Source organism: Carettochelys insculpta, chromosome 6, assembly GCF_033958435.1.
Source record: "Carettochelys insculpta isolate YL-2023 chromosome 6, ASM3395843v1, whole genome shotgun sequence".
NCBI classification, from domain to species: Eukaryota; Metazoa; Chordata; order Testudines; family Carettochelyidae; genus Carettochelys; species Carettochelys insculpta.
Window position 1 is genome coordinate 31,437,397 of NC_134142.1, and position 25,257 is coordinate 31,462,653.

The 25,257-nt window shown below is 46.1% G+C and overlaps 1 protein-coding gene across 3 annotated transcripts in view; it reads left to right on the plus strand.

Moving 5' to 3' along the window:
- The first annotated feature begins 4,392 nt into the window (after nt 1-4,392).
- The window catches only part of TRIP11 (thyroid hormone receptor interactor 11), a 77,263-nt gene continuing 56,398 nt past the window's right edge, over nt 4,393-25,257 (plus strand). For 2 of the 3 annotated variants that reach the window (XM_074996606.1, XM_074996608.1), the window contains exons 1-5: nt 4,396-5,165; nt 11,653-11,729; nt 13,130-13,240; nt 20,467-20,745; nt 23,987-24,055. In XM_074996606.1, coding sequence (XP_074852707.1) covers nt 5,027-5,165; nt 11,653-11,729; nt 13,130-13,240; nt 20,467-20,745; nt 23,987-24,055 — 675 coding nt within the window. In that variant the 5' untranslated portion in view covers nt 4,396-5,026. Of the gene's footprint in view, nt 5,166-11,652; nt 11,730-13,129; nt 13,241-20,466; nt 20,746-23,986; nt 24,056-25,257 lie in introns of all 3 variants that reach the window. The other variant, XM_074996607.1, reaches the window with a different exon arrangement.

Genomic DNA, 25,257 nt, shown 5'->3' on the forward strand with positions numbered 1-25,257 from the left:
AGAGCCTGCTGAAATCAATAGAGGTATTTCCTTTTGATTTCTATTGGCTTTGTATCATGCCCCATTTCCATCGAAAGAAAGGTCCAGGAAACAGATTGGCACCATGGAGAAGTGCTCTTTTGAAAAAGGCCCCTGGGGAATCTACACATTTTTTTCCAAAAGAATCTTTCAGAAAAAGACGCTCTTCCTCATCCATCAGCAGAAGAGGACTGCTGGAAAAAGTGTCGCATTCTTCCAATTTAATATCAAAAGAATACATTTTGTGTGTAAATGCTTTGCAGGATATTTCAAAAGAGCCACAGCTTTTTCAAAAAAAAACTCGCTAGTGTAGACATAGCCAAAAAGAATACTGGAATACTAGAACAGGAAAGAACCTCGAGACGTCATCAAATCCAGTCCCCTGCACTTATGGCAGGACCAAGCAATATCTAGTACATCCCAGGGAGGACTTTGTCTAAACTGCATTTAAGTCACCAATGATGGAAATTCCGCAACATCCCTATCCAATTTATTCCAGGTTTTAACTACCCTGACAGGATTTTTTTCCCAATGTCCAGCCTAAACCTTCCTTGCAGCAGTTTAAGCCTATTGCTTCTTGTCCTATCATCAAAGATTGAGAATAATTGTTCTCCCTCCTTTTAACATTTGTTATGTCCTCTCTGTCTTGTTTTTTAAACCAGCCTTCTTTTACTGTCTTCTTGACTTTCTCTGAGACCATCCTACCTCAAAACAGTTCCACCAGCCAGAACCATAGGCTCACATGATCAGTTTTGCTCAGCATTCCATGTGCCTATATTTTGAGTGCTAAAGCTATTGTTTCAGGCACTGTTTACAATGGCTTGTTAACATTTATCTTCTAAGTAAGGTGAGGCTGTGCCTAACCCATAACTACAAGAAAAAAGCAGTCAAGTAGCACTTTAAAGACTAACAAAATAATTTATTAGGTGATGAGCTTTCCTGGGACAGACCCACTTCTTCAGATCATAGCCATACCAGAAGACACTCAATGTATAAAGCACAGAGGTCCAAAAATTATCAAGGCTGACAAATCAGAAAAGTTATCAAGGTTGGCAAATCAGAAGAGCGGAGGGGTGGCAGGAGTGGCGTGTGGGGTAGGGAAGTTAAGAGTTAGGTAAAACAAAAGTATATAAAAGATTCCTTATAATGGGCCAGGTAATTGCTGTCCCAGTTCAAGCCACATGTTAATGTGTTGAACTTGAATATAAATGACAGTTCTGAGCTCTCCCTCTGTAAACAATTGTTGAAGTTCCTTTTCAGTAAAGCAGACTTTCAGATCATAAACAGAATGGCGCACTCCATTAAAGTGATGGCTGACAGGTTTGTGAGTGAAGAGTTTTTTCGATGTCTGTTTTGTGTCCATTCTTTCTTTGTGGAAGAGTGAGAATGGACACAAAACAGACATCAAAAAAACTCCAGCTCACAAACCTGTCAGCCATCATTTTAATGGAGTGGGCCATTCTGTTCACGACCTGAAAGTCTGTGTTTTACTGAAAAGGAACTTTAACAATCATTTACAGAGGGAGGGCTCAGAACTGTCATTTATATTCAAATTTGACACATTAACACGTGGTTTGAACTGGGACAGCAATTACCTGGCCCATTATAAGGACTCTTTTACATACTTTGTTTTATCTAACTCTTAACTTCCCTACCCCACACCCCCCGCCTGCCGTCCCTCCACTCTTCTGATTTGCCAATCTTGATTACAATTTTTGGACCTTTGTGCTTTACACATTGAGTCTTTTCTGGTATGGCTATGATCTGAAGAAGTGGGTCTGTCCCAGGAGAGCTCATCACCTAATAAATTATTTTGTTAGTCTTTAAAGTGCTACTTGGCTTCTTTTGTGTTTTGTTAAGATACAGACTAACACGGCTCTCTCTCTGTCGCCACAACCACAAGGTTTACCTAAAGTTCATTCACTTTATTGAAAAGCTCATTCCACTTTGAGAGAGATTTCCATTTCTGAGGAAAGTGAATTTCCGCTGAGTGAGAAGTTCTTTAACTTAAACAGCGCTATAATACAAACAATTTTTTCACAGGCCTAACAGTATACCTCAATCCAATTCACCCACTCAGGAGTACACTCTGTTCATATTGGCGGTGTTTACACTAGCCCCAAACTTCGAAATGGCCATGTAAATGGCCATTTCAAAGTTTACTAATGAAGTGCTGAAATACATATTCAGCGCCTCATTAGCATGTGGGCGGCCGTGGCACTTCGAAATTGATGCGGCTCGCCGCTGTGCGGCTTGTCCCAACAGAGCTCCTTTTCGAAAGGACGCCGGCTACTTCAAAGTCCCCTTATTCCCATCTGCTCACAGGAATAAGGGGACTTCGAAGTAGCCGGGGTCCTTTCGAAAAGGAGCTCTGTTGGGACGAGCCGCGTCAATTTCGAAGTGCCACGGCCGCCCACATGCTAACGAAGCGCTGAATATGTATTTCAGCGCTTCATTAGTAAACTTTGAAATGGCCATTTCGAAGTTTGGGGCAAGTGTAGACACGGCCATTGAGTTCTTGGCCTTTCTATACAATAAGATTCCAACTGTGATGGGGGAGGGGAGCTGTTTTGTTTGACTCGTTCTTCAGCATCACTTAAACCCCTACAGCTGTCCCTCAGTAATAACCAGGTAACCATAAAAAGTGGCTGAATTCAAACCAATGCCAATAAGCCATCCAAACCCATCTAGTTTACTTACATTATAAACATAAATGTTACACTTGCACCTTTTATTGATGCATTGTCCATAGATCTGTGATTACTCCCCAGTTATACTGTTTCAAGAATGTCTTCTTATTCTCATGGGAAAGCTGAATAAGTATAAAGTTTCTTTGGTGGGAAAAGTCCCTGTTATCTAGGAATCATTTTTAAAGCTTTATCTTAAAAACAAATATTTCCTGAAAATTCTTGTATTAGAGTTTCTAAATTATTTTTCTGAAATATAGGCACTATACTGCCTTAATTTCATGACAATACACTATTAAGAGACAATTGTGTACAGCTGGGATATATTTGACATTAAACATAGGGTTCTATGGCCTTGCTTTTTTGCTTTTGTGCAGTATGTTTGTTTGCATGCCTCATGCTGCATCAGTTGCTGACACATCAGTGAATGAATGAGGAGACTAAAGAAGACTATTCATAGAACAGCACCCCGAAGAATTTTCAGTAATTTTCCAATTACACAAACTATAAAATTAGTACCAACAAATGGAAATTTTAACTATCAGGCTAAGGTATGCTTTCTAGGGAGAGACTGACCATAAAAAGACAAGGATGGCCCTTTATAAACACAGGATAGCTTGTACTCATGACTATTAAATAGCCAGTAACTTCTGAAAAACCATTAGGAGAGTATCTATACTACCTGTACAGAACCACCTGTTGTAAAAATGAGGGGAGAGGAGATACAATAAACTCACATGGAGAAACTTTTTATAGGTATATTTAATGTGACCATTTTAAATCTGAGATTAAGTTCTGGCAGAAACTGATGCAGCCATGATAAAAAGTTCCAGTTACTTGAGGTCACATCTGCTTTACACTCTACATAAAATCATCATATTCTGTACTGAATGGTAGTACATATTCTGTACTAAATAGTACTACTAATCTCAGTTAACTGAGAGATTGCAAAAGGTAATTTTGAATGGGAAGTACTTAGCTAATAGAAATAGCAGCATCTGATGAAGTGAGTCCGTGCTCACGACAGCTCATGCTCAAAACTTTTCTGTTAGTCTATAAGGTGCCACAGGACCCTTCGTTGCTGTTACAGATCCAGACTAACACGGCTACCCCTCTGATACTTAGCTAATAGAAGTGTTTCTAAACGGGATCTGTTCTTTGATCTAGTGCTGTTCAAGCTCCTTATCAGAGTTCTGGAAGAAACAATGAAACTGGTCAAATTTGCAGATGACAAAAAAGCAGATATGAAAATTGTGAAGGAGTCAGATTTACCGCCTAACCAGGATCACTTGCTATTCATAACAATCAGAGAGGTAGCCGTCTTAGTCTGTATCTTCGAGAACAGCAAGAAGTCCTGCGGCACCTTATAGACGAACAGATAATTTGGAGCATAAGGCATCTGATGAAGCGAGTCTTTGCCCTTGAGAGCTTATGCTCCAAAATGTGTTAGTCTATTAGGTGCCACAGGACTTGTTGTTTGCTATGAATAACACACTTGTGGTAGAGGGGAGGAGCCTGACGAATGCCCCAGCAACAGGTGTTATGGATAGCGGGAGGGCGGGGTGGGGGTCCCCGGGGATCGGACTGTGGGTGGCTGGCGGCATGCAAGCGGCTCCCCGGGGATCGGCTCGGCGGCTAGCAGGCGGGGTGCGAGGGGCTCTGCGACTACCTAGGCATCGGGTCTGTGCGAAGCGGGCGAAGACCTCATGCAAACGGGCCGAAGCCTGCCGCAGCACATGATATGGGACACTCCGTGCGGCCACTGCTGGGCGAGCGGACGCTGGCGGACTGTCAGTGCGCGGGAGCCGCGGCCGAGGAAGCGAAGGCTCCAGCGCGACCTCACGGCCACACAGCAACGCCAGGGGGAAACCGCTGCGCGGCCGCCGCCATCCCAAGCGCCTTTGCTGCCTCGTCCACGTCCCAGTAGTCGTGACGACACTCTAGGCCTACGCGGCGACTCTCTGTGTTTCCGCCGGGAGGCTGTGTGGGTTCGGTGGTGTCATGGCTGCCGTCGAGGTGGCAGAGCCTGAAGCCGCCGGGAGGAGCCGCTGAAGCCGCGGTCCACCCCGGGGAGAAGTAATGGCTGGGGCCCTGGTACTCTTTCGCTAGGCGTCAGCAGGCGCCCGCCTTCTCTTGAGCGTGCGAGCCGGCTCTCCGACTGGTTGCCTAGTTCCCGCGGGAGGCAGCGAGCCGGGGCCAGGCTTCCCAGGGGCCCAGCGCCACGCCAGGAGGGAGGCTTAGGGGGCCTGTTGCCTCCGCGGGGAGGCCTCTGGCCAGTCCTGAACACAGTTGGGCCCGGTTGAGGAGCAGCTGCCGCAGAGATGGCGTCTTGGCTAGGGGGCCTGGGCTCGGGCCTGGGCCAGTCTCTGGGACAGGTGGGGGGCAGCTTATCCTCCCTAACCGGCCAGATTTCCAGCTTCACCAAGGACATCCTGCTAGAGGGCACCGAGGAAGTGGGAGGTAAGAGAGGGCTGGTGTGTGCTGGGGGCGGGGAGAATCTTTGCTGCGGGCTTGGGGAGGGGGAGAAGCACTGGACATTGGGGAAAGATTGTTAACTTCTGGGGGCTTTGATACTTAAGTACTGGCCTCATAACTAAGCTCAGGTGTTGTGCTCTTCTGATAGCATGCTAATGATAATGAGTAGTTCCTACACCTTTTAGCTGTCAGTGGGAAGCAATAGTAACAGAAAGGTAGTTGTGTTAGTCTATATTCCAACAAAACAAACCAGCAGTCCTGTAGCACTTGAAAGACTAACAAAATGATTTACAGTATTAGGTGATTAGCTTTTGTGGGATGGACACTCTTCTTCAGATCAATAGAATTTCCAGTCCAGACTCAGTTATACAGCATAGAGGTCCAAAAAAAATTGCAGTAAAAACTGACCAAATGCATAGAATAAAGAAGGAGAGTGACGGGTGGGGGATGTTAATTGTCATGAGAACAGCCATACTGGCTCAGACCAAAGGTCCATCTAGCCCAATATCCTGTCTGCCCACAGTAGCCAATGCCAGGTGCCCCAGAGGAGGTGAACCGAAGACAATGATCAAGCAATTTGTCTCCTGCCATCCATCTCCCGCCTTCAACAAAAGGCTAGGCACCATACCTTACCCCTTGCTAATAGCCATCTATGGACCTAACCTCCAAACATTTATCGAGCTCTTTTTTAAACTGTTAGATTCCTGGCCTTCACATCTCATCCTCACCTTCATGTCTCACCTGAGGTAATTACAAACATCAGAGGAAGGGAAGCTGTTCTTCTTCATACCAAGAGTGTAATGTGTCAAATTTGAGTAGGAACACCAGTTCACAAATCTCCCTATGTAATCTGCTTTTAAAGTATCTTTCTTGTACAATGCATGTTCTTGGGTCTTTAACAGAATGGCCTAGTTTATTTAGGGCTGTGCCCAGCTAGACCACCCGAATTTAGAGAGAAACGTGATTGAGATTTTAAGTGTCTTACTGGAGTTTACTAGTTTAATGAGAGAATTGTTACCGTAAATTCCCCATTTTAAACAACAACAAAGAGAAGTAAAATATTTACTGCTCATTAAAACAACCAAATGCCTGATAAATTACTCCTGTCCCCTCCCCCCCCACTTCACCCCACCAAGGGCTGAATGGGCGTGCTCTCTCTCTGTGTTTTTGGCAGGGGGTGTGGAGAAGTAATTGTTTTTTTCCTTATAAGTTATTCTTTGCACACCAGCTTTGCGGATAATAAATTTAGTAAAGGAACCCTTGTGTATATATAAATTTATATAGAAGTATATATTACAAAAATGACTAGCATGTGTCCAGTTCCCTTTCTTGTTTTGTTGAAATTGCATTAGTGTACTTTGTTGATTAGGAATAAAAGCATATCAATCTTGTCTTTGGCTTATGTTTATTCAGTTTATCTGCAGCTTGGCTGGAGCTGTTCCATTTAGAATGGAAGAGGTTTTGTTCACCTTGATTACTCTTTTTGGTTCTCTGTGCCTTAAATGTTGAGTCTGTTCTGGTATGGGTATGGTCTGAAGAAGTGGGTCTGTCCCACGAAAGCTCACCTAATAAATTATTTTCTTAATCTTTAAAGTGCTACTTGACTGCTTTTTTGTTTCAGCAGGAATTGTTACTTAAGTATTTTTGACATACATATGTGATCCTGTTTGATGTGGCACGCAGGCAAGGCTTTAATGTGGTTGAAACTTTTCTTATTTACGTTATAATAGTGGCCAAATAATCCAGTTAAGACCAGAGCCCATTGGATTAAGTACAAGAACATACTGAAATTGATAAGAGACAAAGGGGAGGAAGAGGAATGCAAAATACAAGTAAAGTGGAAATTCAGTGACAGTCACGCACACTGTTAATTCTGTGTCTGTTTTAGTATTGGTTTTTATTTTTTCCTATTCGTTGAAGATTTTAAAACTAAACTTGTAACTTTTCCAGTTATAGTTTATCTGCCTAACATGGTAAAAATATAAACAAACAAATATAGGGAACATAATTTTACATGCAAAAATTACAGTTTTGTTATAGAAATGCTCTTTAATTAAAGCCTTTGTGATTTTTAATGGTTATCTCATTACCAATAATAAGTCCTGAATTTGGAATTAAATAATATCACTTCACACATTTGTTATGAAGTGGTAATCAACAAAGTAGGTATTCTTTGTAGGCAGGCTGTTCAGTATTAAGTGGGCTGAAGATTTTTTTGGCTGTAGAATTCCCAATATAAAAATATTCTGAAAAAGAGAGGAGTTTGTTGTGTTGCTGTTGCACACCCTGAGGAAAGATTGTCTATTTCACTATTACAATTTTAGATTTAATTGTTAAAATTCATGTGTTTATATTAATTTGGTTTGGAACCTTATTTCACTTAAATGAATCTATCATCATGCACCATTCTTCTGTTACCTGGAAATACTAGTAAAATATATGAAGAATTCAAACTTTCTTTGAATAAAGAGTTGACACATCTTATGTAGAATGTTTATATGCTGGCTTTAGTGATACATAACTGTGTGTTGCTTTTGCTCCTGTTTTTTGGCCCAGTAGTGATGCTTTTGGATATGTGATGTGTCTGTTCGGTGAGAATTTGTTCCATAAATATTTATATAACTCTTTTGCGAAATGCAGTTGACAGCACGTGGGGCTTGGTATCTCTGTGTTCCTTTTCAACAATACAATACAGAATTGACATGAGTCCCCACCCATAACTCAAGGAAGATTGTATGCCTCCTTGGGTGCCACTGAAAGGCAGTCCTTCCGCACTCGCAAGCAGAGTCCAAGTGTAAAAAATAAACGTTTAATGAAAGGATGGAAGTTAATTAGAGAAAATGCCACTATCAGGATTCAGAATGATAAATCTGTGAGGAGCCTTCTGCCTCGTGTTTTTGAGTTCTGTGACCAAAAGTTCCTTTTCTATTCCCCTCACTGCTCACTCACCACATTCTACTCATAGTGGTTCTCCTTGGACAGTGAGGACCCAGGGTTCAGAGGTGCACCATTTGAGTTTACCTCCCACCTGGAGGAGAATGCACCTTGCTTGCTCTAACAACAAGCTATCCTGTGGCACCTTATAGGCTAACAGATATACTGGAGCATAAGCTTCCATGGGCAAAGACCCACTTCGTCAGATGCATATTCTGCCATCTGATGCTTGCTCTGCTATATATGAGCGCTTGCTCTGGCTGGGTGACCTACCAGCCACTTATTCCTCTCTCTTGGCTGCCCTGCCCATTCCTCTCTGGTGGCCACCCACTTTTTCACTCAGTTCACTCTTCCACTTCCCAATCACCTTCTACCACTTGCCTCTCTGCTATGATCTTTGCAGGTCAGAGTCTTGGGGTTTTGCCTACCGCTCAGAGATTTTTCAGCTTCTAGGCTGTGCAGAAACTAGGGATGTGAAAGCTTAACTGGTAAGCCTCACCCTTAACAGTCGATGCTTACTGGTTCCAGTTAACCAGTGGGTGCTCAGGGGGCTGCTCTGGCCACCTGGAGTAGCCTCTGTCCACAGTGAGCCTGAGTGCCTTGGCCACCCAGAGCAGTCCCTGCCACTCCCCCTTCAAATATGATGTTTAACAGTTAACAGATTAATCTCTTTCCACAAATAATTGTCAGCTCTTCTGAGCATTTAAAATAACAGATCATGGCTGGGATGGGGTGGGAAATGGGAGAGAGGCTTATGGAGAGTCATTTCCTCCTGGATGGAATATTTTGATGACTTTGAGCAGCACAGTTGTCTGCTGGATATTTAGTCAAAATAGGGTTTGTGTAAATACAGTTTGCTTCAGAAGTCTGTCCCCATCCTAGTTAGCTGTCGGGGAAAATTCTTTGAGACCCTACTTACATCTAGACCCGGATGGTAGTTGTGATTGGCAGTAGGGTTCAGGTCTCTCTTTATATATCTAGATATCTGATGTCAAATGCAAGGAGTGCCATGGGAACAGGGAACATTCCCGACAGTGGTGTAAAGCAATTGTTTACAGAGATCACAGCAGCAAACGTACTAATTTGATTTTCACTTGTCATGTCAATAGAAAATTATATGTCTGTGGAAGATCTAATAAATCCTTTCAATTCCTCTTGGCAAGAAAAAAGTGGAAATTGTATCAGTGGACAGAACTTGAATTCCACTGGGTAACATGGCCTCACAGTAGCTGCCTTGTACAGTAAGTGAGGTCTGTTATAGCACTGTAAAGACAGCACGCTACTTCTTAGAATCTGAATTGGTTTTTCATCTAGAAGGGTGAGATAATTGCAGTCATAAATGTGAAATGTTTATTGATTCTGAGATAATTTTTTTTTTCAAATTCCCATTTGCATCTCTTATCTTTTGCTAAACTATGTGGTAATTTGACAGATTGCTTTTCCTTCCATAACAGATGAATAGTGATTATGATTTTCAGTGTACAGGGTAAGCAAACTTTTCTGGACCCAACAATGAAAAAGGTGTTTTGTGATGTTTACTTCCCAGATGTTCTTGAGAAGGAGTAGGTATCCAGTGGTGTCTGTCTTTTAGTAAACATGTACAGGTATCACACACGGAAAATTTATCATCTCATTCTCTTCCTTACCATATAAATCATTTTCCAATCACATCACTTAAATTTGACCATCTGTGATTTTCAATCTTTTGTTCATAACAGTGCTTGTGGAATATATTGTTGTCCCTAATATTTTAATTAATAGTTTCATAGACCTAGAATTGTAGCCTCAAATATTTTGAGCCATTGGAAACTCTCAACATTAATTTTCAAATAGCAGGCAGCAGCTTCAGGCCTTCCTGGAGGTTTCATTCCACCTCTCTAATTGGCTGGAATTCTGGCCAATCAGAGCAGCAGAAGGTTGTGCTGGTGACAGGGGGCATAGAGCCATGTGCATTTGAGGGTGCTGCCCAGGTAAGCTGCACCCCTGTTGCCCAGACCCTTTGCCGCTAGACTGCTCCTGCAACCCCTCTCTTCCCCCACATCCTGCTCCTTCCCTCTCCCTCCCTGATCTCTCCCTTCCAGACCCAACACCCAAAACTGTCCTGCACCCCTCACCCACTCAGACCCCAGTACATTCCTGCACCCACTCCCACCCAGATCCCCTACCTCAGCCTGCTCCTGTATCCTCCAGTCTAGATCCCACACCCCCAGCCATCTCCTGCACCCACTTCTGGCTAGACCTCCACCCACAGCCCACGTCTAGACCCCCACACCTGCATCCTACTCCTGCATCCCCCCACACCTTCTCCAAGCCCACTTTGTGGCAGCTCCTTCTACACTGAGCTCCTCATTTTTGGCCCCACCCCAGAGGGGTCCACATAATATACTAGCCCTGGTTACCCTAGGCTCTGGGGCTGGTGTGCGAGGGGAATGTCTCTTTTTTTTTTTTGTTGTTTTTCAGTTGGGGGCCACATCAGTGACTTTTTCCCCCTTGTTTGTAGCCCCTAACTGATTTGTCTATCAGTTCAGTGGCCCCTGCCCAAAAAAAGTTTCACCACCCCATCAGGCTGAAGGAAGACACCTTTCCCCAAGAGAGACAAGAGGGCTTAGAACACTCCCTTGTTATTAGCATCTCCCAGTAGCTAGATTAGGCAGATCTCTGCCTCATATTCTGGGTTTTGTAAATCGCAACTGTCTATGCTAGAGACCTTACAGATGCACAGCTTTATCACTGCAGCTGTGCTGCTGTAAGGTCTCCCATGTAGTTTAAATAAAAAATGAACTTTTTAAATAGTTTCAGTTGCAAGAAGAATAAGTTTACAATTAAAGTTGGTTCCAAGATGTTCCTTAAAAATAACAGAAATTATTACAAAATCTGAGTTGAAGAGTGTAGCCAGGTCCCCTGGGCAGTGGGGTATCCTAGTGGTTAGATTGTAGTGTTACTGAGAGCGTGGGGTGTAGGACTTCCAGCCACTTACAAAAACTATGTCCCTTCAGTTTGGGGCATGGTCCCAAGAGTCTACTTTCCGCCTCTTCAGTGGCGTTTTCCTTCAGGTTCTCCCCATGTGCCTGCGTGTAGGGTTTGGAAGCTTGCATCCTCCTGTGGCCAACCTTGCAGACAGCTCTGGCTCAAGTACTGCTGACAGAACCAGCTCCTGCTGCTTCACTGGTCAGCCCTGATCTGAGCTAGGCTCCCTCCTTTTATTCTCCTTCCAGGTCTGGCATTGGCTACGGGTGAACCAGGGCAGGGCTAATTGGACAAAACCACCTTGTTTAGCCCTTGCACTGCCAGGCTCTCCACTTACTCGCCCTTGAAGAGATTTTGCACTGTAATCCATAAAATGTTTTTAAAAGATAAAAAGGAACCAGTAATAATACATTTATGGTGTAATAATTGTAACTAAGCTAAATAGAGACGTTAAAATATTCTCTTGCTTGAGAATACTGTTTTGCATCTCTTCTTACGGAATGGTCACAGCCAATTCAGATGAGCACAATGTGAGTGGGGTTTTTGTTTTGTTTTTTTTTTAATCTTTTAGATGCACCAACAGAACTCCGAGTTTCCAATTCTAGGCTAAGAGAAATAGAAAGTATTTATGCAACACAGAAATTGGAGGTAAGCAATTCTAGAATGCAGATAATGAGGAGAAATAAAGGGATGCTGATCCAGGTGACATTGATTGTTTCTACACATATCAGAAATATGATTTTAAAAATAGAAATAAGGGTGACAGTATTGTTTAAATCCCAGTTTTTCAGCCTGGTGACCATCCATCATCACGTTCAGAAGTCAAGGCCAGATTTGCTTTTGGGTGATAGACGTGTGTTGTAGAATTTGCACCTTCTACATGGATTGCCTTTGCCACTCAGACTTTGCTGTCAGACAGTAAAGACTTGACATGTAATGATAGTCCCTGGCTCTGAACTAGTCTCAAGTCCAGGTTTCTTGTAAGTTTCAAAATGTTTCTGACTGATAAGGAGATAAGTAGATGTTTCCTGAATAGCTGGCTTTATAACCAGCCACAAGTCAAAATTAATTTTGAAGGTGTAATATCTGGCCTATTACCCTCAATACCAAAATTTTATATTCAGTACATGTTGTACCTCTCAGATCTGGTACTCTCTTGTGGGGCAACATCTGTTTTCTGGCATGACCCTGGATGTTGCTAGATGAGAGAGTAGCCAGCAGGTGCAGGAGCCAGAGCCCCTGCCTGCCCAACGTCTGAGGGCGGGAGGCTTCTGTGGGTCCAGAAGCCCAAGTCACTCTTCTCCTCAGTACTGGGTTGGGAAGCTGCCATGGGGCCGGGAAACAGAGCCTCCAGCAGTAGGGCTGGGAGCTGGAGCTTCATACTGCTGGGAGCCTGAGCCCCTGCTTGTCCCACAGCAGCGGGAGCTGGGAGGCTGCCACACAGCTGGGAGCTTGAGCCCCCACCTGCCCCGGGGCCGGGAACTGGAACCCCCCCCAGCAGTGGGGGCTGGGAGCTGGAGCTCCTGCATGCACTGTGGCAGTAGGGGCTGGAGCCTGAGCCCCCACTTGCCTTGCAGCAGCAGGGGCTGGGAGGCTGCTGCATAGCTGGGAATTGGAGCCTCCTGGCACAGGGGCTGAGAGCTGGGTCCCCCCCCCCCAATTTGTCCTGCAGCAGTGGGAACCAGAGCCCCCACCTGCCCTGGGGGCTGGCTGGAGCTCTGTGGCAGCCCCTGGAAGTCTGGGCTGGGGCCAGAGCCTCACAGGGGGGAGGTTGGAGGCAGGTTTTCCAGCAGTCCCTGAGCACAGGCCTGCACCTTCCCTTACCTGGCAAATTCTCTTGTTCGGGACCTGTCCGGTGCCAAGCATGCTGGATAAGGGAGGTGCTACCTGTATTTAAATAAAGAGTTGTTTAAATTTGAAAGAAGAAAGTAGGAAAACATGGAATGTCTGCAACATAGCTATTTTAATTTTTCCCCCATCAGCAGATTCCATAGGAAAATAAGATTTAGTTTTTCATGTTCATTAATAGCGACTCTTCACATTTCTAGAATGACAGACTGAAGAAGGTTTGCAGTGATCTAGAAGAGAAGCATGAAGCAGCAGAACTTCAGATAAAACATTTGTCCATAGAGTACCGAAATCAGCTGCAACAAAGAGAGGTAAAGTGGAACATATATATTTTCAGGCAATACTTGTTTATAGTCATTAATAAACGTACTACATTGTTTGTATAATATATAGTACCTGTATCTCTTCAGTAAGCATACAGTGTCTAAAAGTGGGAGGCAAGCAGACAGTTCATCATGATACAAAGTACCATAAATGAGTACTCTATTTCTCATCCTATTATTTATGCTATTGCTCATTTATAAGTATGTAGATTGTTCTGATCACTCTCAAAATGCCTCCAAATCATATCAGTTTACACTTACATCTGCCAAATGGCTTAATATAGTGCAGCTATTGATCTAAATAGCCTCAGAAAAGTCTTGGCCGATGTCATAGTTTCTCCTTATTTTATTACCACTAATGAACAGCAAAGTACAAATTAACCACCGAATATTGTTAAAAATCATTTTATAGTTTTAAATCATGATGTTTGGAAGAATAAAAGGAGAAAATTCTCTCTAAGACTGTTTACTTCTGTTGTTCTCCCAGATACTTATTTATTTTAAGTTTAGGCTTAAAATGGAACAGGATCATCATTTGCAGCTCTGGAAAGTGGCTTTTCTGGGTCATCAAATAATCTGATATGCATACAACTGTATACTGTGAGATTTTAGAGTCTTCTAAATCAGGAAAACTAGCAGTGCGTTTATAAAACTTGCTTTTACAGGATATTCTTTCAGCTGACAATCTAACTGAGACATATGTTGCACCCAAGAAAAATCAATGCTGGATCTCCAAATATATTCATTGAGAGCAGGATGCTTGATTTGTATTGTGATGGAGTGGGGGGGGTGCATGTGTGAGTCAGGCTGGATGTCCGAGGCAAGCAGCAGCTCCCAGTGGCTAAGGATGACCCTGGGGCTACAACTGGCAGATAACACCTCTGCCTGAACAAAGAGCAGGGAGGAGCTGAGCTGGGTTTTGAATCGGGGGCGGCAGTTAGAGGCGAGGAGAAGGGAGAGCTGGAAGGCAGCCAGGCTGAGGAGGGGGAAAGCTACACCCCAGAGGGGCACCCCTTGGGGTCCTCTCCCCAGGACAGGTTGGAAGGACTGTCTCTGGCTGCTATGCTGTTGCTTCTGTGAGAAACTGGACATTTGTTGCCTAATAAACCTGCTGTTGTACCTGCTGAGTGAGAGTCTCTCCTGCCAGCGGGCGGGGTGCAGTGCAGGGGGACCCCTGAACCCCATCACACTGGTGTCAGGAGTGGGATGCACTGCACCCACGGATGAGCTCCCAGCAGTGGCTGACTGAGCACCAGAGAAGGAAGGAGTCTCACAGGAGTCAGAGGGGGAATAGAGCCATTCCTGCAGCTGCTGCTGGTGAGTGGATACCCCGGGAGATAGCGGGGAGATGGATTATACCCGACTCCTGAAGGCAGAGCTAGCGGGGCTGTGCAGAGAGAGGGGCCTGACCGTGGGGAAGGCGACCAAGGCCCAGCTGATTGCACAGCTGGAAGAGAATGACCGATCCGGGGGGGCAGAGCCTGTCCCGGCAGAAAGTGGCCAGTCAGCCTCGGGAAGCATTTCGGATTCTCCGACAGGAGCAGGGGCTCGACGCCGTCAGACAGACGCGGTGCCCACCAGGTCGCGCTCAGCTAGCAGTGGTCCATCGCGGGCAGAGTCCCCCGCCGCAGAGCTGCGACGGCTGGAGCTCGAGGTGAGATTAAAGGAACTGGAGCACCAGGAACGGGAAAGAGAGCGTGAGCGACAGGAACGAGAAAGAGAGCGTGAGCACGAGCGCCAGCTACAAGAGACACAGCGGGAGGAGAAAGAACGAGAACGGAAGGAGAGAGAGCGAGAGCGTGAGGAGAGAGAGCGAGAGCGGGAGCATGAGCGAACCATGGCAGAGACGAGACGCCAAGAGGCCCCAGCTGCGGTAAGCGGGGAGAGGGCCAGACGGCTCGGGGTGGCCAGTCACTTGGAGACGCGTGTGCTGGCCCAGTGTCAGGACACAGGGGACATGGACGAGTTCCTCACCGCCTTCGAGCGAGCCTGTGAGTTGCATGAGGTTCCCCCAGATGAGCGGCTCCGGCACCTCACCCCCTTGCTGGGCCGGAAGGGCGCAGCGGTGCTCAGCCAGCTGGTGGGGCTGCAGCCTGGGGACTATGAACGGTTCAAACAGGCCCTGCTGCATAAGTTCGGGCTGACTCCGGAGATGTACAAGAAGAAGTTCCAGGAGGCGCAGAAGAGGCCAGAGGAAACCCATGTAGATACAACCGCCCGCCTGAAGCAATACTACCAGAAGTGGGCGTTCGGAATGGGAGTCCAGTCCGTAGAGGACCTGATCGAGCTGGCGGTCGTGGAGCGATTCTACGAGATGTGCGCACCTGACCTGAGGGTGTGGCTCGCGGACCGGAAGCCAGGGGACTCACATGATGCAGGGAAACTGGCAGATGACTTCACAAACAGCCGGGCCAGGTTTGAAAGTGAGCCCCACAAAGAGAGGGAGTCTCGGAGAGAGAGGGAGTCCCGGAGGGAGAGGGAGTCCTGGAGAAACCGAGAATCTCAGAGAGACCGGTCCCTAACTGTACGACAGAGGGGACCACCTCTTGGGCAAGCCCAGGAAAGAGGGGCCAGCCACCCACCCCCCAGAGAGCCAAACAGAGCCCGGACAGAGCAGCCGGCCCGAGGGACACAACAAGACCCAGGCTGTTACCGCTGTGGGCGAAAGGGGCATAGAGCAGCCCAGTGCCCCAGGCTCCCAGACAGGTTGAGCAGGCCGGGGAGTCATGGAGTCAACTGGGTGGGGTCCCAGAAGTCAGAGGGGCTGGCGGCCAAGGTGGGTGGTGCTGACAATGGGCACTCGGATTGGGCCGAATCCGCCCCACAGACCAGCTCCTCAGGGGGACCAAATGCTCAGAGGCCAGTTTACAGAGTGGGGGCGGCAATGCCTCTGTGGAGCAAGTGTCTCAAACCCCTCGAGGTAGACGGGAAAAAGGTCACGGGGTTCTGGGACACAGGTGCTGACGTGACGCTGGCCCGACCCGGGGTGGTGGCACCGGGCTGCATGATACCCGATTCCCACCTGACGATAACAGGAATTGATGGGACCCCTTTCAAGGTGCCCATGGCGAGGGTGCACCTGAAATGGGGGAAGAAGGAAGGCCCCAAGGAAGTGGGCGTGCACAGCCATTTGCCGGCAGATGTACTGATGGGGGCTGACCTGGAGAACTGGCAAGGTGAACGCCCTCGTGCCCTGGTCCTGACCCGTAGCCAAAGAAAACGAGGGGTGCGCTCCCCAGATTCAGGGGTACAGGCCCAGCCAAAGCCACAGGGGCCAACCCTGAGAGAAAGGAGGCCCCCGAAAACCAGATCTCACAGGCCAGGGGTGCTGGAGCCAGGCAGAGATGGGGAAGTAGCATCCGCCCCTGCCCGAGCGGAAGAATTCCAGGCAGAGCAGCAGAGAGACCCCTCCTTGCAGAAGCTGAGGGAACTGGCCAGTCTCAGCCCAGCTCCACAGCTGGGGGAGGGCTGCAGGGAGAGATTCCTGTGGGAAAAGGGATTCCTGTACCGGGAATGGGCTCCCAGACGCAAAGCGGAGCCATGGAAGGTCCAGAGGCAACTGGTGGTTCCCCAAAAGTACCGGCGCAGGCTGCTGTACCTAGCCCATGATGTCCCGCTCGCAGGACACCAGGGGATCCACCGCACCAGGAGAAGGTTGTTACAGAACTTTTTCTGGCCAGGGATCTTTGCAGCTGTCCGTCTGTATTGCCTGTCCTGCGATCCCTGCCAGAGGGTGGGGAAGAGCCGGGACAAGGGGAAAGCTGCCTTGAGGCCACTGCCCATCATAGAGGAGCCTTTCCAGAAAGTGGCTATAGACATAGTGGGCCCCTTCAGCAAGGCAACGCGTTCGGGGAAGAAATATATTTTGGTAGTGGTAGATTTTGCCACGCGATACCCAGAAGCAGTGGCCTTGACCTCTATCGACGCTGACACCGTGGCAGATGCACTGCTGTCCATTTTCAGCAGAGTGGGGTTCCCCAAGGAGGTCCTCACAGATCAGGGGTCCAACTTCATGTCGGCCCTACTGCAAAGCTTGTGGGACAAGTGTGGGGTCCGGCACACCTGGGCCACAGCCTACCACCCGCAGACCAATGGGCTGGTGGAGAGGTTCAATGGGACTCTGAAGCAGATGCTGAGAACCTTCATGAATCAATACCCCCATGACTGGGACAAGTACTTACCCCACCTGCTGTTTGCATACAGGGAGGTGCCCCAGGAATCCACGGGGTTCTCCCCGTTTGAGCTGCTGTATGGAAGGAGGGTACGGGGACCCCTGGACTTGCTCAGAGAAGAGTGGGAGGGGACGGCCTCTCCTGAAGGGGAGTCAGTGGTACAGTATGTACTGACCTTCCGGGAAAAACTCACCGAGCTCATGGGCCTGGCCAGGGAGAACCTCTCCATGGCCCAAAGGAAGCAAAAGGTCTGGTATGACCGTAACGCCAGGGCCCGAGCCTATGCCACCGGGGATCAAGTGATGGTCCTTATACCTGTGCGGCGGAACAAGCTGCAAGCGGCCTGGGATGGGCCCTTCAAGGTCGTCAAACAGCTAAATGACGTGAATTATGTGGTGGAACTGTCGAACCGGGCCCACAGCCACCGGGTCTATCATGTGAACATGATGAAACCTTACTGGGACAGGCAGAATTTGGTGCTGGCCGTGTGCAGACACTGGGAGGGGCAGGGGGATGATCCCTTGGTGGATTTACTCACAAGGACTGGAGCCGGCTCCTTGCTGGAGTCTATTCCCCTCTCAGACCAGCTGACCCCTGCCCAGCAGACGGAGATCAAGGAGGTGCTGCATTCGCACCAACAGCTGTTCTCTGACAGACCCGGACGCACTGACCTGGCTGTCCACCGAATAGAGACAGGCACCCACGCCCCTGTCAAGTGTGTGCCATTCAGAGCCACAGGGAGGACGGCTCAGGACATAGAGCGGGAGGTTGAAGACATGCTGGCTCTGGGGGTGATCCAACCCTCGTCCAGCCCCTGGGCCTCTCCCGTGGTGTTAGTCCCTAAAAAAGATGGGTCTGTTCGGTTTTGTGTGGACTATCGCAAGCTTAACGCCATCACTGTCTCGGACGCCTACCCCATGCCCAGGCCTGATGACCTTTTAGACAAGCTGGGGGGAGCCCGTTATCTCACCACCATAGACCTCACCAAGGGGTACTGGCAAGTGCCATTAGACCAAGATGCCCGGCTGAAGTCGGCTTTCATCACTCCTGTGGGGCTCTACGAGTTCCTGGTCCTGCCCTTTGGCCTCAAGGGGGCACCCGCTACCTTCCAGCGTCTGGTGGACCAGCTACTGAAAGGGATGGAGAGCTTTGCCCTGGCTTACATGGACGACATTTGCATCTTCAGCCAGACGTGGGAGGACCATGTGTCCCAGCTCAAGCAGGTGCTGGACCGACTCCAGAAGGCCGGGCTGACTATCAAGGCAGGGAAGTGCAAGGTGGGAATGGCTGAGGTGACCTACCTGGGCCACAAGGTGGGCAGCGGCTGCTTAAAGCCAGAGCCAGCTAAAGTGGAGGCTGTCAGAGATTGGCCAACACCCCAGACTAAGAAGCAGGTCCAGGCCTTCATTGGGATGGCGGGGTACTACCGGAGGTTTGTGCCCCACTTTAGCTCCATCGCAGCCCCCCTCACGGAGCTGTGTAAAAAGGGAAAGCCTGACAAGGTGGTCTGGACCGAGCAGTGCCAAGAGGCCCTCTGCGCGCTGAAGGAGGCTCTGGTCAGGGCCCCAGTGCTGGCAAATCCCGACTTCAACAAGCCCTTCTTGGTGTTCACCGATGCCTCGGACGTGGGGCTGGGGGCGGTGCTAATGCAGGTGACTGACAAAGGGGAGAAACACCCCATCGTGTACCTGAGTAAGAAGCTGCTGCCCCAGGAGCAGAGCTACGCGGCCATAGAGAAGGAATGTCTGGCCATGGTGTGGGCGCTGGGGAAGCTGCAGCCGTACCTGTTTGGACGGCGTTTCACCGTGTACACCGATCACTCACCCCTGACCTGGCTGCATCACATGAAAGGGGCCAACGCCAAGCTCCTGCGGTGGAGTCTGCTCCTGCAGGACTACGACATGGAGGTGGTCCACGTCCAGGGGAACAACAACACCATAGCCGATGCCCTGTCACGCAGGGAGGGCCCCGAACTTCCCCAGGTCACTGGCTAAGTGACCCCGCTCAGTGCGGTCTGGAAGGGGGGAGAGATGTGATGGAGTGGGGGGGGTGCATGTGTGAGTCAGGCTGGATGTCCGAGGCAAGCAGCAGCTCCCAGTGGCTAAGGATGACCCTGGGGCTACAACTGGCAGATAACACCTCTGCCTGAACAAAGAGCAGGGAGGAGCTGAGCTGGGTTTTGAATCGGGGGCGGCAGTTAGAGGCGAGGAGAAGGGAGAGCTGGAAGGCAGCCAGGCTGAGGAGGGGGAAAGCTACACCCCAGAGGGGCACCCCTTGGGGTCCTCTCCCCAGGACAGGTTGGAAGGACTGTCTCTGGCTGCTATGCTGTTGCTTCTGTGAGAAACTGGACATTTGTTGCCTAATAAACCTGCTGTTGTACCTGCTGAGTGAGAGTCTCTCCTGCCAGCGGGCGGGGTGCAGTGCAGGGGGACCCCTGAACCCCATCACATGTATATGCGCAGGAAAGGAAACACTGATGTTGGAAAAGCAACATCTGGATATTTGTTGTAATTTGTTCCTTCAGTATCTTTGTGTAAATATTTTTTTTCTGTAACTTCTTTAACATAGTGTGTGAATGCAAAGCCTGCTATATGTGGAAAAGCTAAAGTATAAAAATAAACTCTTATTTAATATAAATAACTTGAGGAATCCTGTACTACTTGTTTTTATTTTTCTAGTTAATGGTTTTATGGAACTTGGCACTCAGAAGCCTTCCTGTAGAACTTAGTTATAGTTGCCGGCTGCCTCAAAATCTTTATGTACAAGAGAAGCATTTTTGTAATGGGCAGTGCTGATCCTTCACTTCTGTGTGTCTTTAGCCAAGCACTCCTGTAAAAGAGGCCAGTTAAGAACGTTCATCTCCATTGAGTTGGAGAGAAAATGCCTTTTGTTTTACTAGTGGAAGAATAAAGATATCTCAAGATGAGGTCAGATGAGAATACAAATTTCAGGTTTAAATTCCATCTGTTTAGAAAAGATAAAGTGAATATACTTAGATGTTTTCTTCTTACTAAACTCATGTACTTTCTTTAATGTATTTAGGTTGAAATCAGCCATCTAAAAGCTAGACAGAATGCACTACAGGAACAATTGAAGAAGTTGCAGACAGCTGCTCAATCAACACAGTTAGGAGCTGGTATTTTGCCACCAACCACTACATCAGCTTCTTTTGTTTCTGTGGTTAAACATCATTCTTCAGGTTTTCAAGGGGATGACATGGACTTTGGGGATGTAATCTGGTCTCAGCAAGAAATAAATAGATTGTCCAATGAAGTTTCTAGACTTGAATCTGAGGTTGAACACTGGATGCAGATAGCACAGGTGGGTAATTTTTCTCTATATTTAGTACACTGCGTGCATTGGTTACTCTTGAAATCAGTCGTGCAAGTTCATCTTCAGCAGTTATATGTAGAGAAATAGCAGTTAAATTGACATAATTTTGATATTCAGTGTGACAAATCCACATACCTGACCTCATCGACAGTGTAGAGAAAGCTAAGATGATGGAACAGCGCTTCCAACAACCTAACTGCTGTTGCTTAGGGGGTCAACATTCCTGCAGGGCTGTCTACGTTGCAGGATTATGCTGGAATAGCTGTGGCACCATACTTGTGCTATTTCAATTCCTGTAGGCACCAACACATTCTGATTCTGGCTTTGCTGCTTGATGACCCTGGGTACCTTTCAGTTACTGAATATCCATTTGTAAAAATTGGTGTAATACATACAGACCTCCTTGTGGCAGTGGTATAAGGATTAATTGTTTTTAAAAATATTTAGCACTGTATACATTCTAAATATTATTTTCATTTTCTGATAGAGAGTTATAAAAAGACTTACTTGTGCACACTGAATTTCATTATTCTTCAGCATCCATATTAATAATACAGTATTACACCCACTTAAAATCTCTAGCAATTCTTTATAAGCCTATTATATTCATTCAGGCAAAGCATTTCCTAAACATTCACAAGGGTTCTCCCCAAAATATTATAACTTTTTTCTGACGGTTTTCATATGTAGGCTGCTAAAAGTACTTTTTCTCATGTTTGTGCTATTGATTGTAAATTGCTACTTTACTGAAATTATAAATGTTAGCATCTGTAATTTTGTTTTGCCACTTAACTTCATTCTGTCAGTTAAAAAAATTCTCATAGCTGTGACCAGAGAGCCCAATCCTGTAAACTCGTACTCCTATAACTGAACTTTACTCTAGCAACTAGTTAATTTAATTTCAGTGCTCCTACTTGCACCCATAGCATCTATAGTTTATGTATACTGGAAACGAAAACTACACTTTCTGCTTATATACTGTAGTCTGGCCCTATACAAACAGAGAGCTCTGTAAACTGTCATTTCTGATTTTCATAGAAAGTCTGGTTTATAGTCTATTGGCACAGGGACAGCAGGCACCCTATGTGGCTCCCCAGAAGCTGTGACATGTCCATGCTTCTCTACAGTGGAGGAATGGCCGCAGGTGCTCTGTGTGCTGTCCCCTGTATTGAACACTGGCTCTGCTGCCCCCTGCTCTACTGAGGCTCTGCAGCCAGGAACTGTGGCCAGTGAGAACTACAGCTTGAACCTCTCTAATCCAGCACACTCTTGTCCAGCAACATCCATAATCTGGCATGACTGTAGTTAGCCAGATGGCCACTTACCATAGGTGTGGCCAAGTTTCTTGTGGTTCTATGAAGTTGGTTTACAACCGCCAGTCCTAGCTCTCAGTTCTATGCTCACCTGTTCTATACTGTAATTTAGTTATAATTCACCGCTAAATGTCTTGTAAGAGCCCAGTAAGCAGTGGAATTATTGGTACTGCTACTAGACAATATTGACCTCTTATGATCTGGTAAATCTCTCATGCAGCATCTGTCAGGTCCCAAGGATGCTAGATGAGAGAGGTTCAACCTGTACAAGGGTGGTGCCTGTGCATGTCAAGCCTTCTGGCCATTTCTCCACCTTGGAGCAGGAGATACATGCTGCTGCTTTCAGAGAGCTGCCTGAGGTCAGCGCTGCCCAGATGTGGGATGTGGCACTCCAAAACCCAGCCCTTAGTCTCATCCAGCACCCAAACTCCTTCTCAGAGTCTGAGATCAAACCCTGCACCCCACCTCCCCACACTGTAAAAGTGTTGGTCCAATCGAAGTTGCGTTCTCTACCCCAAGTCCCTCATCTCCATCCCCAGCCACAGCCCAGGTCCTCATACCACACCCTGAAGCCCTCATTTTTGGTCTCGCCCCATAACCTGCACTCACACCCCAGAGCCCATACCCCATCCTGCTGCTGTAGCCTGGGGTCTCTTTCTACACTCTGAACCCTTAGTTAACCAAAATGATTGACTGACTAGCTCTCACCCCAATCCCTCAACATGTCAGATAACAAACTTTTACTATATATATTTAAAGACTAGCAAAATAGTTTATTAGGTGAGCTTTCGTGGGACAAACCCACTTCTTCAGACCATAGCCAGGCCAGAACAGACTCAATATTTAAGACACAGAGAACCAAAAACAGCAAGCAAGGAGGACAAATCAGAAAAAGACAATCAAGGTGAGCAAATCAGAGAGTGGAGGGGTTGGGGGGAAGGTCAAGAATTAGATTGAGCCAAGTATGCAGACGAGCCCCTATAGTGACTCAGAAAGTTCCCATCACGATTTAAACCATGTGTTAATGTGCCGAATTTGAATATAAAAGTCAGCTCGTCCACTTCTCTTTCCAAAACGGTGCGATAATGTCTCTTCAGTAACACACATACCTTGAGGTCATTGACAGAATGCCCCATTCCATTAAAATGTTGACTAACTGGTTTGTGGATTTGGAGTGTTTTGATGTCTGTTTTGTGCCCGTTGATCCTTTGTCTAAGGGAGTTAGAAGTCTGTCCAATATACAAAGCATCTGGGCATTGTTGGCACATGATGGCATATATGATGTTAGTAGAGGAGCATGAGAAAGTGCCCGTGATTCTGTGAGTAACCTGGTTAGGTCCAGTGATGGTATTTCCAGAGAAGACATGTGGACAAAGCTGGCAGCAGGCTTTGTTGCAAGGAAAGGTTCCAGGACTGGTGTTCCTGGCGTATAGGCTCACCTAATTAACTATTTTGCTAGTCTTTAAAGTGCTACTTGACAGCTTTTTGTTTTGATAGTGTATAGACTAGCATGGCTTACTCTCTGTTACTATATATAGGTTTTCTTTAAATACAAGAATCTGTTAAATATGCTAGCATGTCCTAGATGCAATCAATATACTGTGAAATTGGCAAAAAAATCCAATAGCTATTCTTATATTTCAGCTGACAAATAATCCTTGTATAATGTTTTCTTTGAAACAGTGCTGTTTAAAGCTTTAAACTGTGCGTGGTAAAGCCCCTTTTTATAATCAAAATACCTACATTTGAAGAATGTTGTGATAGAGGCTTACTTATTTTTGTGTTTTTTAGTGTGCTTATATTTCTGAAGATGGGGGAGGGTGTAAAAATTATTTGTTGTTGAACTTCTCAAAGGAACGTAAATCATTGTTTATCTCCATTTATTTCACAATCTGAAGTAGTCTTCTTTTATTTAGTCTTCCAGAGTTCAAGGAACAAATAATACAGATCAAAGCGAAATCTGCAAGCTGCAAAATATTGTCAAAGTAAGGCGATAATTTTGACAAATCTACACCCACACATACACTTTTTATAATTTGCTGCTAGCCCCCCATCCTGCAAGAATTTACGTGTGTAGTCCCAATGACTTCAGTCATGTGGCTTAAGCTATGCATAAGTGTTTGCAGGATCGGGGCCTAAGTCTTTTGTACTAAACAGTGTCTAAACATGTAACGTAATTGTGGTTATGACTAAAACGTTGATACACCTCCTATAGTTTTTAAAAAATGAGTGATTAGATGAACTAACGTCTTTCAGATTGGTCATACAACTAACTCATTACAATATTCTAGGCTTGAAAGTTTAAAGTTTGTAAGATTAAAGCCAACACTTCAAAAGTAGCTTGAGATTTGTAGTGCCTCTGTTTTTGTATGCTCATAATGGGATATCTGAGATTGCTTTCCCTCCCCAATCCTTTTCCTGAGTGTGCTAAGTATCTACAGCTCCAAGTGAAGTCAGTGGGAGCTGTAAGTGCTAATCACTTATACATTTCAGTCCCTTGATGGCTAAATTAGACATCATAAAATTTTGGTCTTAATTTGTAAAGTACATTTTTGTATATCCATATATCTGAATGTAATTTAGCTCTGTTCTGAGTCCTGGTTTTTTAAGTTAACCATTCTAACTTATTAATGTGTTACATAGGTGTGAAGGCATACACTGGTAGTGTTACATGGTATACATCTTTAAATAATATGTAAATGATGAAATGAGACAAAATGCATTTTAGATGTAAATTTGATTTGATTTTCCAGCTTCTTTACATCTTCTGTATGTGGTTAGATGAGAGTTGTGTATTATCTAGTATAACTTTAAATTTGCTAGTTTGTTTTTCTCCTATATTTGTTGATTTACCATAAGTTATAATGAATGATGGAGACAAGACAAGTAATTAATACTTAACCTGCAGAAGTTCAGGGAATTAGAGGAAAATTCCTCATTACACATTCCTGCTATTAAATGTTAATTATTACAGCCTTATTATTTATCCAATATAAGTAAATCATGCTTACCTTATTCTGTATTGAAAAGTGAAACTCCTAAGAGCCTCTTGCTAGGGATACAGAATTCTAGTTACACTATACATAATAGCTTTTTTTTTTTTAGAATTCCAATAAGCTTACAATATTGAGTTTATAAGTATGATCAAAAGGAAGTTACACTATTGCAGCTGTCTCATCCCCACAGT